Source organism: Vombatus ursinus, unplaced genomic scaffold (genome assembly GCF_900497805.2).
Source record: "Vombatus ursinus unplaced genomic scaffold, bare-nosed wombat genome assembly UNPS02009062.1, whole genome shotgun sequence".
Taxonomy (NCBI): domain Eukaryota; kingdom Metazoa; phylum Chordata; class Mammalia; order Diprotodontia; family Vombatidae; genus Vombatus; species Vombatus ursinus.
In genome coordinates this window covers 7,134,700-7,151,791 of record NW_020948840.1, presented here as the reverse complement: position 1 = coordinate 7,151,791, position 17,092 = coordinate 7,134,700, and the positions used below count along the sequence as shown (strand labels likewise).

Below are 17,092 nucleotides of genomic sequence, written 5' to 3'. Positions count from 1 at the left end.
CAATGCTCCTTAAAGGGACACATTTCTTATTCTATTATAATTTTAAATATTTGTTAGTGTTTTATTTTTCCCAATCACATGTAAAACCAATTTTTAACATTTGTTTTTAAAATTGTGAGTTCCAAATTCTCTCCTTTCCTCCCCACTTGTCTTAATGAGAGATTGATATAGGTTATACATATGTTTCTATTAGAATTTTAGCAGTGTATCATCACATATTCCCTTCCAATTGCCCAAATAAGTTGACCTTTCTTGGTTTCTCTGGATTCTTGCATTTGTACTTCAAAGTTCCTACTCAGCACTAGTCTTTTAAGCAGGAATTCTTGAAAGTCCTTTGTTCTATTAAAGGCCCATTTTTCCCTCTGTGGAATTACACTTAGTTTTGCAGGGCATGTTATTCTTGGTTCCAAGTCCAAATCATTTGCCTTTTGAATTGTTGTATTCCAAGATCTATAAGCTGCCATGTCTTGTGTGATACTGACTATGGTTCCTTGATACCTGAACTACTTCTTTCTAGATGCTTGCATTTCTTTGACATAAAAGCTGCATTTTAGCAATGGCATTTCTCTGACTTCTCCTTTTATATAGTTCATTTTAGGATGTGATCATACATTCTATCTTCATTTTGCCTTTGGTTCTAAGGGGTATAAATTTTTTTTTTTCTTTTACTTCTTGAAATATAGTATACAGACTTGTTTTTTATATCAAGGTTTTTACAAAGGCCAATGCTTCTTAAGGGTAGCTAGGTGGCACAGCCTGGAGTTAAGAAGACCTGAGTTCAAATCCGGCCTCAAATCCAGACACTTATTAGCTGAAGGACCCTGAGCAAGTCACTTAACCCTGTTTGCCTCAGTTTCCTCATCTGTAAAATGAGCTAGAGAGGGAAATGGCAAACCATTTCAGCACCTTGCCAAGAAAATCCCAAATAAAGTCACAGAGTTGGATATGACTGAAATGACTCAACAAAATAGTCTCTTAAAGACAAAAAAGAAGAAAAAGAGGAAAAAAAACACCATTACTGATCAACACATTGAAAAAGCCTGAAATTATGTGCAATGTACAACATTTATGTTCCTTCCTTCTCTTCAAAGGAGATGAGAACATTATCTCATAACTTTCTTCAAGCCATGATTGTTCTTTATTTTTCAACATTCACTTTTGATTGTGTGGGAGAGGGAGGGGAAAGGGGGTTGCTTTTTCCATTTGCATTGCTGTAGTCATTGTGCATATTGTATTTTTGGTTTTATTTACTTCATTCTGAATTAGTTCATGTGAATATTTCCATTATTCTCTGTATTCATCATATTTATCATTTCTTACAGCATAGAATATTTCATTACATTCACATACCATAACTTGTTTGGCTATTCCCCAACCAATGGGTATCTATGCTGTTTCCATTCTTTTGCTATCACAAAAAGTGCTACTATGAATATCTTGGTATACGTAGGTTTGGTTTATCAATGGCTTCTTATGATATAGGTATAGTAACAGAATCTCTGGGTCAAAGGATATGAACATTTTAGGTGCCTTATTTGCATACTTCTAAATTCTTTTGCAAAACAGCTGTATTGATTCATAGCTCCATCAACAATGCACTAGGTTGGCAATCTTCCCACAACCCCTCCAACATTGACTCCAACCCCTCCATCTTTTGTTATCTCTTTCAATTTACAAGGTGTGAGGTGAAATCATAAGGTTGTTTCAATTTGAATTTCCCTTATTATTAGTATTTTAGAGCATTCTTTCTTATGGTTGTTTAGAGTTTTCAATTCTTTTTAGAATTATTTGTTCATACTCTTTGACCACTTATTTACTAGGGAATGGCTTTTGGTTCCATATATATTTGTGTGTATGTATACTTGTACATATTTATGTTTAGATCTATTTGTAAATATGTAAATGTATAGCTATACTCACACATAATATATATATTTGTATATCTGTGTATGTTAATTGTTTTTATATCTTGGATATAAAACTCCAATCAGAGAAATCATGAAAAAACTATTTTTCCCCCACTGGATCGCTTCCCTTCTTATCCCAGGTACATTAATTTTGTGATGTAGCTGCTTAGTTTCATGTAATCAAAGTTATTTATTTTATCTTTTGTAATGACCTGTATTCATTGTTTGGTTAAAAATATATTTCCTACCCGTATACATGAGAGGTATACAATCTGCTTTTCTTTCTTTTTAGTGCAATCTTAATTTAATATTAAGGTCAGTCAGGTATCCATTTAGAATGCATTATAGAATGCAGAGTAAGCTGTTGGTCACTAAGCTGAATTTCTGCCAGACTCCTTTCTAGTTAACCTAATAATTTTTGTAAATGGGGAGTTTTTTCCTAAATAATCTATGTTTTCTAGTTTATTGAACAGTGGGATAGAGTTCCATTGTTTCTGATTCTCCCTTGTTTTGTCTGTTCCATTGATCTACCACTTTATTTATAACTAACAACAGATGATTTGGATGGCTGCTACTTTATATAATTTGAGACTCAGAAATGGTATCTACCTCCATCCTTATCTCTTTTCATTATTTCCCTTGATAATCAAGAACTTTTACTTTTTTCAAATGGATTTTATTATTTTTTGAATTGCATAAAGAATTTCTTTGATAATTTAATTGGTTCAACATTAAAACTGTAAATTAACTTTGATAATACTGTGATTTTTATTATATTGGGATTATAGCTTAGCCATATTTTTCCAGTTATTTAAGTTATTCTTTATTCTTTAAGGAATATTTTGTAATTGAATTTATACAAGTCTTTTTTGTGCTTTGGTAGCTAGATCCCCAGATATTTAGTGTGTTCTACAGTTATTTTTAATGGGATTTCCCTTTATATTATTAACTTTTGGATTTTGTTATTATTATATGGAAATACTGTTAATATTTAAAGATTTATTTTGAAGACTGCAACTTTACTATAGCTATTAGTTGTCTTAAATAGCATCTTTGCTGATTTCCTAGGATTTTTTCTAAGTATAACATCATATTATCAGGAAGCAGGGACAGTTTTACCTCCTCTTTATCTTTATGCCTTCAAATTATTATTCTTTGTCTTATTGCTGTTGCTAGCATTTCCAGAATTATACCAAATAATTGTGGGGAGAGTAGACATCCTTGCTCTACTTCTTTGTTTCTTGGTAATGGTTTTAATATATCCCCATTGTGAATAAAGCTTGCTTTTGGTTTTAGATAGGTGCTTTTTATATTATTTTTAAACATATATATACATAATATATATAATATTAATAAAAAAGTCTCTTTATACCTATAGTTTGTATGCCTTTCAGCATAAATGGTTACTATACATTGTTAAAGGCTCTCCCACACACACACATCTTTTGAGATGATCATGCGGTTTTGGATATTTTGGTTTTTAATATGATTTACTACATTGATAGTTTTCCTAATGTTAAACCATCATTGCATCCTTGTTATAAACCTAACTTGGCCATGATGCATGATTTCTTGGATGAATCATGGTAGTCTGTTTGACAGGATTTTATTTTTAAAAATTTTAATTGTTATTCTTTAATGATATTAGTCTCTAGTTCTCCTAAGCTTTATTCTTCTTTGCTTTAAGCATTAAGATTTTGTTTGTCATATAAAGGGAATCTGATAAAGTACTTTTTTTCTCAGTTTTAAAAAATATTTTGTGTAGTGTTGATACTACCTGTTCTTTAAAAGTTTGATAAGATTTCTCCTGTGAAATCCATCAAGAACAGAAGTTTTTTCCTTTGATAATTTTTTTACAGTGAATTCTATATCTGCCCTCTTCTAACCTTCCCTATTACTATCAAAGACACCAGCATTCTGGGGCAGCTAGGTGGTGCAGTGGATAGAGCACCAGCCCTGAAGTCAGGAGGACCTGAGTTCAAACCCAGCCTCAGACCATAACACTTGACACTTACTAGCTGTGTGACCATAGGCAAGTCACTTAACCCCAATTGCCAAAAAAAAAAAAAAAAAAACCAAACCCCACACACCAGCATTCTTTTAATCACACAGATTTATAATCTCAGTGTCATCTTGGTCTTTTCAGTTACTCTCACCCACATAGCCAACCAATGAGCTGTTTCTATCTTCACAAAATGTCTCACATCACTCTCTTTCTCACCATTGACACAGATAACACCCTCTTTTTGGCCTTCATCATCTTTCTCCTAGCCTACTTCCAAAGATTCTTAATTAGTTTCCATGGCTGAAGTCTCTCTCTTTTCCAATTCACCTTCTCCCTGGTTGTCAAGTTATATTCTTTAAAATACAGTTCTGAACATTTCACTTCCATATTCAAGAAGTTCCAGTGCCTCCTCCTTGCCTCTAGTATAAAATGGAAACTCTGCTGTTTGCCTCTTAAACCTTAACATTCTGGCTCCAGCTTAACTTTCTAGGCTTAATGCACATTATTTCAACTGAAGGGGGCTACTTGCAGTTCCTTGTATAGGACACTACAAATCCTGTCTTTCTACTTCTGTACAGGTTGTCCCTCTGCCAGGAATGCACGCCTTTTCATCTTCTTAGCTTTTTTCAAAACTCAGCTCAAGTGCTACCTTCTACAGAAAATCTATTCTGATCCCCGAAGAGGCTAATATTTTGTCATCCCCCAGAAATTACTTTGTATCTATTTTACACCTATTTTGTTTTTACTTTTCTATGTACATGGAAGGAATATTTCCTTTTTTAAAATTTTGTATCCTTTTTGCCTAGCACAATGTCAAACAAAAAAATCTTTAAAATGCCTTTTTAATTAATGATTTTATAAAATTAAAAAAAACTTTTTTGGTCAGTGAATTCCCTGTGCAGTAGGTTTCTTTCTACCACTCTACCTTTTCCTCTTAAAGTAAGCAGCATTTAAGTAATATCTATGTTCCTAAAAACCTGAGTAAGTCAGGTTTTTCTACCTTAAATCTTGTTTTCTCGTTAACTTATATTATAATTTCAAAGATGTTTAATCTTCATTAATGATTGAGCTTCACTTCCTCTATCTTTTTAGCATTAAGTTTGTTTGGAAATACATAATGATATGTAAAATACCTAAATGCATTAGATACACATTTTAATTCTGTATAGAATTATTTTAGGTGAGAATACAATAATACAAATTTGGAATTCTGCCAAGTTATTTTTTTAAAATAAGTTATATATGTTAAAATAAGTTATGTATAATTTTTCAGTACTGTCAATACATCTTAGTGCTGGGCACAGTAAAGATGCTCATTTATATTTTGATCGGTTATTCTTTTAAAGGTATGATATTCACTAAAAGTATGATTTAGAGATAGAGGCCAAAGAAGTCTAATCTGCACAAATTTAAATACAATTATTATTATAAAAATACTCTAAAAATTTTCATATTTAAGCTAACTCCCTTTAAATACCAATGGCTGTCAACACAAAGGACTTTATAAAAGATCTAAAATCAATTTAATTCTCCAACAGAGGCTTCTTATTCTTTTTTTTTTTTTAGGCTATTGGGGTTAAGTGACCTGCCCAGGGTCACACAACTAGTAAGTGTCAAGTGTTTTGGTCTGAGGTTGGATTTGAACTCGGGTCCTCCTGACTTCAGAGCTGGTGCTCTATCCACTGCACCACCAAGCTGCCCTGAGGCTTCTTATTCTTAAAAGAGACAATTCAATTTTCTCCATGAAAAAAAACTAACTTAAAAGTATTTTAACATTTCTGATCTCATATTTAATACCCTAAGAAAATAAGTATAAATTACTTTAAAGACAAACAAAATAGGAAGTGTGATTTGTAAATCTTACTATAAAATTGTGTAAAATATACACTACATTTTTATATATAAAATTTATATTATAAAAATAACCAAAGCAAGGCCTATATATTGGGTATACTCTTAATGGATAACTTATGGATGGATAAGAATAAAATTCACACAGGATGAAGCATTAATAGGTTGCAAACTGCATTGGAGGAGGAAATTCCCAAATTAATAAGATAATCAAAGTGAAGTCAATGAAGTACTCACTTTAGCAACTGCACACCTAACAGCCATAGATCTGTCACTAAGCAGAGATCTTGCATTCTTATAAATATCACGGTGACAGGAAGCTGCTGCACCACCCAGCCCATTTAGGACTTTTTGTAAGCTCATTAAGATTTCACTTCGGCCTTGAGACTGTATATGTGCATAAAAAAAACAAAAATTAAAAACCAGGAAACAAATTCTTAAATTAAGTGAGAACATAACATCAAACCATTACTACTGTTTCTAAAGATACATGTAGATCAGTGTTATCCAAAGACCATGGTCATATAACCCTTCTGGGTATGATTTCTATTGAAGGTAACTACTAATTCCAGCCCAACATTATAAAGATACAGAATATGTCCAGAATAGAGGGATAGAGGATAAAGAAATTCTGGAGCAAAATGGAGGAAAATTGAGCCTATTTTAATGACTATATAAAAAATGTTACAGATAAATATTTTTGCTATATAACTTTGTGTTTATTATTTTAGATGGGAAAAAATACCACTAGTAGCAACATTTTTTTCAGAATTGCCAAGTTAAAAGGCAAACTGAGTTTGAAAGCACAGTTCTAGATCTTAAGTAGTGATTATTCAGAAAATAGGTCCTTGAAAGTTGACAACAATGATTTAACATTAATAAAATATGTTTTAACTGGAAAACAGAATGAAATTAAGTCAAATAATAGATTCAAGTTTTCTATTTAATCCACACAGTACCTTTCAGGCTTATCTAAAAATTAAATCCATTGTGACCTTACTTCAGGGAGCAAGGTAATAAGAATATGAAGATTAATTCAAGGGCACAAGTTGTTCAGCTACATATTTTATATTTCCAAGGGAAAGATATCCCACTTTTACAAGATGAATGAGAAATACTTAAGAAAAATCAATGAAGAACACCTAAAAGGGACAACAAAGCTCTTATAGCATCTCCTATAATTGGTCACAAAAAGGTTGGCTCTTGCCCCAGATTATTGGTAGACCTCATGGTAATTGAGAAGAGGTATTCTCTAAGGTCCTTTAGCAAATTATGGTTTTCGCTTCATATTGACACTTAGTCTTGTTGTTAGTACAGTAGTTTATTTAAGTGGTACTAGATATGACAAAAAAGATATAAGGTCCCCCAAGGATTCATAGCTCCACAAAATTAGTGAAATATGTTGCTTCTTCACATGGAACAAGGATCTTTCTCCTATTCACATTAAAGTTTAAGCAATAGAGTACATTTAGGAGATTTTCTATTGCCCTGAAACGTAATCATGAATTGCGTCTTACTAAATAGCTAAGTTCTCTAGTTACATAGATATAGGGCAAATGATTATTTATTTAAGCCAGATTAATTCTTCTCACAAACAAAAGATACACACACATATGTAAGGTGTTCTGTAACTTACCTCTGCACTTTTCAGAGACTTCAAAAGATTGTTAACTGTTTCTGGAAATGCACTTCCTAACATCCTCCCCATTTTTTCATAAAATGCTCCAACACATGCTACTGCAGCCCTATAAGAAATGATATTCTACCCTTAAAACCATTTCAATTGCCCAACATTCAAGTTAACAGGACAACTTCATATAGTTTTATTAAATAAAGTTTTCACCTTTATCAATTTGGATTATTCCAGGTCTGGACTCATTTTTAGGGGGGAGGAGGGAGGCTGGGCAATGGGGTTAAATGACTTGCCCAAGGTCACACAGCTAGTAAGTGTTAAGTGTCTGAGGCCGGATTTGAACTCAGGTCCTCCTGACTCCAGGGCCAGTGCACTATCCACTGCGCCACCCAGCTGCCCCATGGACTCACTTTTAATGTTCACTTTTATTAGTATGGCAATTATCACTACTAAAACTCAAACTTTTCAAAAATGTGTTTGATTTAGCAAGCAATGACAATTTCATTACATCTCCGGTCAATAAATTTCAAACAGTAAACATTAATTAAAAGTCTACTATGTATGTGCTTTGTTATGTGCTTACAATGGAATAGAGGCAGAGATCAGATAACAATTCATACTCTCATGGTTCTAGTAGGGCATTCAAAAAATAAACACAGAAGGTAACTATAATGCATGACATCTTATAAATGAATGAGAAATGTCCTGATTGCCATGCAAAGTCTCGGGAGGAAGGCACTAACAGGTAAAAAGAATCCTATTGCTATACCCAGAAATCTTAAGTGCACAGCATAAGATATGAAGGCAGTTTTGTATAGATATAAAATGACAAATGATGAACTAGGATATCTTCCTGGAGTAAGTATATAAGATGAACATGAGTGCCTACTAAGACTCATTAAAACTAACTTTTTTTTCCCCCAAAGTCTCCTGATTCATGTGTGACTTCAATGTAAGAATTGAAAGTGCAATGCACCCCTGGGGACTTTAAAGTTTAAGTAGGAAATTGAAGAACTTAGCAACTCAGAAGACATTTTGATTTCTTCTTTCATAAACCATTCTGACTTCATAAGAGGTTACAACACAAAAAAAAATTTGGCTGTTACATATAGATGATATTTAAGAGCAGAATTTGGATTGCTGGACCATGACCTAAAATATTTAAGAACAAGTTCCTAGCAAAGTAGAGGATATAAGTGCAAAGTCAGTAAAGACTTTAATTGACCACAGATTCAGTCCAGAAAGAACATCTGTATGCTGTGCCACAAAACTGGCATTGATGTGCAGAATTAATAAGGATTTCCCTTCAAGTGTCCCTTCATTTGCAAACAACATAATTCCACTATAACGAGCATTTCATAAATTCTTGATTTGCTTTGCTAATAATACCATATTTCAGATACAGCATGTAGTGATAGACTCAATCTTGATCAACCATGAGTAAATGGTTGGCAAAATGGAAGTAACAGGAAGCTTGTGATCACATAATCACAGAATGTTAGTTCTAGAATTAACTTTAGAGATTATCTAGTCCAACCTTCTAATTTTACCAATGTCAAAAACTAGACCCTAAAAAGTTAAGTGAATTGTCTAGAGTAGCACAGTTAATAAGTAGTAAACCCAAAATTCAAACCCAGATCTTTTGATAAGTGTTGTTCTCCCACTTCACACTCAATTTTAGGTGATCCAAAAGGCAATGGAAAGATGCACTGTCAGTATAAATATGCTGTAGTATATTATATTACCATCTTCATTTGAGTAGAAGGAGTGGCATAAAAGACACCATCAGGGATATACAAAATGGGAGAAATCAAACTGATACTTTAGTAAGAAAAACAACATGTCAGTTGCATCCATAATAGAGAGCCATCAATGTCCATATCTGCCTTCTGGGCAGGGAAAGAGGATACTTCTTATCTGCTGATGCTGGTCAGAAAGTCTGGAAGGCTAAAGTTTAAAATTAAATTAAATTAAATAAACATTGAATGCATTCTGTTACTATACTAGATCCTGGATGTGATAAAGTTTAGATGATATATCTATCTTGCCCTCATGGAGCATACAGTTTTGTAGGGTGATTTTATACATACACATACACACACAGAGAGATATAAAATTGTGATAAGTACAATATAAGTGTGCAAAACAAATTGTTATATGAGGAAAAGGGATATTCATTAGTGATAAGGGGATCAAGGCTGAAGAGACATGGCCGATAAGCTCACCAAAAATAAATCTTTTCAGTCTGAAAGAGGCAAAAGCAAAGAGATCACAGATGCCCCAAATATATAAAGTAAGAGTAAGAAAACAGGATGAATCATATCCTTAGCTAATGAGTAACCACAGAAATACTATAAAGAATCATTAAGAAATCACAGAGGAAAAAAAAAGAAATCACAGAGAATGAGAGAAGTATCTTCAGATTTAATATGGGAAAATGTCTAACAGTCAAAAAAGGGGGCAAAAATAGATTTCCCAAGTTACAGAATAATAAACATTATGTCATGAATCTGCCATTTAGCTATTCCTCTTGTCTTTGTGCTGTCAGTCCGTTTGGCAAATTTGCCTTCTATATTTATATAATTCTTTGATAAAATTGAAGAATTAGACAGAACCAAGGACATCAACCTTTGGCCTTGTACCTAAGACATCTTTCTAGATTGATGGCACTCAATTATTAATATTTGGGTGTTATTTTCAACTAGTTGCAAATCAAAAAATTCTAGACTTGTATTTATAAGCAGATGATTTTAAGCATTTAGAAAAGCATAACATGGCATCACTAAGGAATAAAAAAAGCTGTGCCAGACTAATTTCATTTGGAAATGTGGGTGGGATAAGGCATTACTAGTAAAACAGAAAGAAAATGATGATGACATGGCTTATCTTAATTTCTTCAAAGAATTTGATGAATTTTGATATCCTGGTGCCGAAAGAAGGCAAAAAATGCAGACTCACAGATACTAAAAGTAGATTTGCAACTAGTTGAAAATAACACCCAAATATTAATAATTGAGTGCCATCAATCTAGAAAGATGTCTTAGGTACAAGGCCAAAGGTTGATGTCCTTGGTTCTGTCTAATTCTTCAATTTTATCAAAGAATTATATAAATATAGAAGGCAAATTTACCAAACAGACTGATAACACAAAGACGAGAGGAATAGCTAAATAGCAGATTCATGATTCAAAATTACCTCAACAGGCTGAAACCAGTAAGATGAAATTTAATAGTAATGAATGTAAAGTCCCACATTTAGGTTTAAAAAAAAATCAGTAGAGGAAAACATAACTTGGCAACAGGTAATATGAAAAATTATTTTGAGGCCTAGATGAGCAACAACTGGAGAATGACTATAAACTCTACAGTATATTAATGTAATGCAACATTACTATGCCAGAAATGACAAATATGAAAGATATAAACATGAAAAGGTTTTTATGAAATGATGTACTGTGAAGTAGAAAAAATATACACATTGACAACTACATGTAATACAAAAGAAAAAATACATTTTAAGTATGACAAAAAATTAATTAGAAGAGGACACAGTTCAAATAAGTTGTTAATGTCAAAGTTCTTTTTGACTTACCAATTTTATCAAAGAATTATATAAATACAGAAGGCAAATTTACCAAACAGACTGATAGCACAAAGACAAGAGGAATGGCTAAATGGCAGATTCATGACATAATGTTTATTATTCTGTAACTTGGGAAATCTATTTTTGCCCCCTTTTTTGACTGTTAGACATTTTCCCATATGAAATCTGAAGATATTTCTCTCATTCTCTGTGATTTCTTTTTTTTTTCTCTGTGATTTCTTAATGATTCTTTATAGTATTTCTGTGGTTACTCATTAGCCAAGGATGTAATTCATCCTGTTTTCTTACTCTTACTTTATATATTTGGGGCATCTGTGATCTCTTTACTTCTGCCTTTTTCAGACTGAAAAGATTTATTTTTGGTGAGCTTATTGGCCATGTCTCTTCAGCCTTGATCCCCTTATCACTAATGAATATCCCTCTTACTCCTCATGTAACAATTTGGTTAACATTCTTTGGCTTTGCAAAGAATTTAATTTTGTTTTTTGGCATTCCATATCTCACCCTGGCTTGTTTGCATTTGTTGAAGTTTTTATTAAGTTTGTAATGAAAATTTATTTTTAAATTGTACTGACGTAATTATTAAATACTTATTAGAGAAACCTTATTTGGGATGTACCTATATACCGTTTGGATCATGGGAAGTAATTATTCTTACTATATTCTGTACAAGTTAAACTATTGAGAGGCCCTTAATCTAGAACACAATTGGCACTATGAAATTAATGAAGTCATATTATGATAAACAAGAGAAGAACGACTATTCTGCATTGGTTTATATCAAAATAAGTACTTACAGTTTGGTTGGCAAATAGGCTGCAGTGTCATCTTTGTTTTTGATAATATCATTACACTTGTCAAGAGTTTGAAAGACAGTGAAAGTATCTCCAATGCTATAAAGAGCTGCAAGATTTTTAGCTAATAATTTCCTTGTTGGAGGGCCAGGAGAACTGCTTATTAATCCAGTGAGTTGCTCAACAAGCTTTTTCTGCTTTTCCTTCACATCAGTCTGTCACAAAAAAAGCAGACAATATCATTTTTAGTTGCATATTTAGTTTTACTATTTTTTACCAACTAAAAAACTAGTATTGAAAACCTAAGCTACTCATAGAAATATGCTATATTATACAACAACCATCAACAAAAACTGTAAGCTTCAGAAAGAGTACCAAGTTAATTGAGCTCATTTCCCATCTTTCCTAAAATAAATCTTCCTTTCTTGGTCACGCAAATAGAAAAACCATACCTTGTTAGCAGCCACCAGGACTTTGTCAAGAAATCGCAACCACTCAAAGATAAAGACAGGCCTCTTTGCTTCAGTAATTTGGGCCAAAGCTTCTTCATTTAGCAATAAACTATGGGCCAACTCCATTATTGGTGAACTTCTTGAATCACAATGTGTGTGCCTTACCTAACAGATTAAAAATCATGAAACATTTCTTTTTCAATAAATTTTTAATGAAAAGCTAAACAAAGTTTAAAGCACTTAAAAATAAGTAGTTACCTTTCCCACTAAGTGGTCAAAGAATATGAACAGAGAATTCTTAAAAGAATTTCAAACTAACAACAACCATATGAAAGAATGTTCCAAATCACAAATGAGAGAAATGCAAATAAAAAAACCTTGAATTTTCATCTCATACCCAACAAATTGGAAAAAATTACAAAGAAGGGAATAATCAATGTTGGAGGGTTTATCTTAAGACAAATACAATAACGCATTGGTGGAGGTGAAAATTGGTTCAACCATTCTGGGAAAGAATTTGGAATCATGCAAAAAAAGTGGTTAAAATGTACATACTCTTTCACACAGAGATTTTGCTGATATGCATATAACCCAAGAAAGTCAATGACGAAAACTATATACACCAAAATATTTATAGCATCATTTCTTGTAGAGGCAAAGAACTAAAAACCAAGTGGATGTCTTTCAACTAGAGAATGGCTAAATAAATTATGTACATGGAATAGACTATTACTAAGAGATAATGAATATGATTAATACAGAGAAGCATGGGAAGACTTTTATGAAATAAGTGAAGTAAGCAAAACCAAGAAAACAATATACATAACTACAACAATATAAATGGAAAGAATGAGAAACCAATTAACTGAATGCTACAAAATTATAATGACCAGGCTTGACCCAAAGAAGAGATATGAGAAAGCACCTCGTTTCATTTCATTGTAGACACTGGGAACTATGGCTGTGGAACGATGCATATAATGTCAATTTTTAAAAATATCTTGGTTAGTTTTGATGAATTGTTCTTTGCTCTCCTTTTTATTCTTTATTTTAAAGTATCATTCTCTGAGGGGGATGAGAGGGAAATGATGAGAAATGTAGGTGATATAAAAACAAATATATCAATAAGCATTTTGTTTTTTTTACAAAGAAACAAATCCTAAAATATGGAAGGGATTTTTGGTAAAGATCTTTGAAATATAAAATCATTTAAATAAACTAGACCTCAGATTACAGGAATGGGCTAACTATGGCCTTGAGGCCACATGTGGCCTTCTAGGTCCTTGAGTGTGGTCTTTTGACTGAGCCCAAGTTTTACAGAACAAATCCTTTTATTAAGGGGATTTGTTCCGTGAAGTCTGAAGTTTAGTCAAAGGGCCACCCGCACTTGAGGATCTAGAGGGCCACATGTGGCCTTGAGGCCACAGGTTCCCCACCCCTGCCCCAGAACATACAGTTTTAACAAACAAGGATTTATATAAAAATTTAACAAATTCAACAATTTAACAAACATTATTTAAGTGCCTAAGTGCAAGGCACTGTGCTAGGTGTCTACGTATCAAGAATAAAACACAACACAGTGCCCCTTCAAGAGAGATGCAACATATAAAATGGTAAGTATAACACAAGATAGAATGTCATGCAAAGTAGGAAACCTAGACCAGGAAAAAAATTGTCTAGGAACATTTGAAGAGGCAGAAAACACTTTCAGCTGGTAGGAGCAGAAAAGACTTCACAGAAAACGGTGGTACCTGAGCCATGAGCCAAAACTTTCAGGATTCTGAGAGGCAGAAATGAATAGGGAACTTATTTGACATAAAAGGAACTGCTTATATAAATATGTGGAAGCAGATGTCATGCTGAGTAAACAGCTCACAATCTAATATAGCTAGAATATTGAGTATATGAAGGAAAGTAATGTGAAAGTAAAGCTGAAAAGGTAGGTTGGAGTCAGACTCTATAAAGAGGGACAGGTGAAGTAGTTTGGATTATATATCCTAGAGATATAGAGAATCACTAGGAGTTTTTTGAGCAGTACAATGAGATAATGGTATGATCACAAACATGGGGAACCATTTCTGACTGAAGTATCTGAATTTCATCACATATCCTTGATTCACTAATCTTCTTAAAACCTTGGAGAAACAAAAAAAGAGCAGGAGAAGTTGATTTTATGGTATACCCAAAGGTAACAAGAAATATCATTTCATGGGGCATTTATTTGGTCATTTTCTATTTAAGTAAGTGCTCACGAAAAGTATTTGCAAAAATACTACCAAGAAAATGACTATGGTTTATATGCTAACATCTCTTGCAAAGGGATGAAGTAAAAAAGAAATCCTACAGAGTTAAATTAAATCAACATATACTTTGCTATTTAGTGACTTCAATGCAAAGGTGGGCACAGGGGAGGGTACCACCACATTTTTTGTACTGCCAGTGAAGGCAACTTCTAGAGACTGGCAACGTGGAGCCAATTCTGATCCTAGAGCAGAGATGGAGACAAGAACCACAATGAACCACAATGGTCTACGTGCCAAGACTATCAGCTATTATTATAAATCCCATTGGAATGAGGAGCAAGAGGGGAGATTGAGTTCTGTCACTTCTTTTCTTTGTTTACAATTCATGATCTTAAAACACACCTTTCCTTATTCCTTTCCAGGGAGTTTCTGTGGTTGGGGAATACTACCACATATCTGAAGATCTGCGGACAAAGCCAGAGGAGGCTGGGGAGATGGTTAGACGAAGAGGGTACATACTGTACAGGATTTATGTGATCACAGTATGTTAAGACTTTGAATTCGTACATGTAGGGAGTTATGTAAAGATAGAGGCCAGTCCAAAAGGAGAAGTTCATGAGTCTTGTATAGATTATAGTTCGCGTACTCTACATTCCAACCAAACTGACCTACTTTCAGTTCCTGCTACACAACAATCTATTTTTCATTTCCATGCCTTGGCTCAGGCTATCCTTATGCCTGGAATGAACTCCCTTGTTACCTTCACCTCTTAGAAGCCTTAACTTCCTACAAGATTTAGTTTAACTGCCATCTCCCAGATGAGGTTTTCTTGATTTCCCTCTGGAACTGCTAGTGCCTCCCCCAAATTACTTTGTATTTCCTTTGTAAATACATTCTCCACTCCCCTCCCCCCCACCATTGGAAAGTAAGTTCTTTAAGACACTTTGTCTTATATCCCCAGACTTGGCACATAGAAGGGCTCTTAATAAATGTTTGTGAATTGATTGACTGATTGACAGTGAATAATCTGTTAGAAAGTATGGTTGAGGAGGAAGGAACTTGAGAGATCAAAGAATTGTTATCTCTCTAGAAGCTTCATGCCTGTACATCATGAATACACTGTATTTAATACTGAGAAGGCTGGACATGGAAAGCACTGAATAACATCACAAAAATGAATTAATTATATTTTAACACACAGGCAATGACTCCTTACTGATATGGGAGTCATTCCTCAATCAGCTGTCTGTGAACCATCTGACCACCAACTTGTTAGAGCAAAGAAGGCTGGAAGAATAAACATGAGAAAAAGATATGGCGCTAATTAAAACAACTCCAAATGATTTATTTTAAAACAAGTTACTGATGTCAAAGGTCTAAAATAAAATACAAGGCATGTAGGGGAGTACGTATTTTTGTCTTACACAAAGCATAATATACTTATTAACTTTCACCACCAGCCTATCCGCAAAGATGTAATAAGGATGAAAATGGAACAATTTTGTCTTGGTTAAGATGACCTCTGAAAAGGTTAGTTTCAATAATGCCTAGTAATAGTTTTAAAATGTATTGATTAGAGTCCTAATACTACATGCATATTATTTCCTCAAAATCATATTGACTTGGCCTATGTCTGTGAAGTCAGTGTATTTACCAGAAGAATACCATTAAAAAGCAAAGGCACATCCAAGAAACCCCAGTTATTTAACAAGTGTCAAATATTGGCTTAAAAGCTAAAAGAACAACAAAAGTTTTATGATATTTTGTTTACTATTGTTACAAAATAATCTTCACTTTTTAAAATCCCAGAAAGTCTTCAATAAAGTAACATTATTATTCTTGTGTAACAATTTCTATTTGCACGTAGTGTCTAAAAAGAATTACATTCTACAACAAAGAATGTTCAATAGCAATGATACATTTGCATAACATGTTCTGCACTTTCACCCACATCACCTTTTTTTTTTGGTAGTAGATAGTATTATAAATAGCACGTTAGACAGTGAGCCAGAAATATTCCAGTTCGAATTCAGCTTCAGAAACTTAGTAACTATGACTTTGGGCAAGTTGCTTAAAACTCTCAGCCTCACTTTCCTCATCTGTAAAATGAGTGTAATAATAACATCTATCTCACTAGGTTGATCTGAGGATCAAACAAGGTATGTGCTTTGCAAACCTAAAAGCATTCTATAAAGTTCAGCTGTTACTAATGCAGGTAGAACAGGTATCACACACAGTTAAAATATGAGGACACTATATGGCATAGTGGACTGAGTGAAGAACCAAGAGAAATCTGGATTTGAATTACAATTCTGGCACAACAGCCCCAGCAAGCTACTTAATAGAACCTTGGTTTCCTCAACAATAAAAAGGGGGTAATAATATTTGCCTACCTCACCAGGTGGTTGAGAGCATCAGTCGATCAAAAAGTATTTATTAAATGACAATTTGGTGCTAGGCATTGAACTAGCCTCTGGGCATACGAAAACAAAGAATCAACCTCCCCCCCCAAAGAAAAGTTTACATTCTAATGAGGGGAGGGGGCCACAGAGGTGAGATAAGTAGATCAAAAGACAAGCAAAATGGAAGAGATAATAAGAGGGA

At 33.5% G+C, this 17,092-nt stretch overlaps 1 protein-coding gene across 2 annotated transcripts in view; it reads right to left on the bottom strand.

Moving 5' to 3' along the window:
* Positions 1–17,092, bottom strand: part of HEATR5B (HEAT repeat containing 5B) — a 133,537-nt gene that overhangs the window by 115,702 nt on the left and 743 nt on the right. For both annotated transcript variants that reach the window (XM_027850505.1, XM_027850504.1), the window contains 4 exons: positions 12,246–12,410; positions 11,797–12,008; positions 7,400–7,508; positions 6,001–6,150 (listed from right to left, as the gene is read on the bottom strand). In XM_027850505.1, coding sequence (XP_027706306.1) covers positions 6,001–6,150; positions 7,400–7,508; positions 11,797–12,008; positions 12,246–12,371 — 597 coding nt within the window. In that variant the 5' untranslated portion in view covers positions 12,372–12,410. The remainder of the gene's footprint in view (positions 1–6,000; positions 6,151–7,399; positions 7,509–11,796; positions 12,009–12,245; positions 12,411–17,092) is intronic.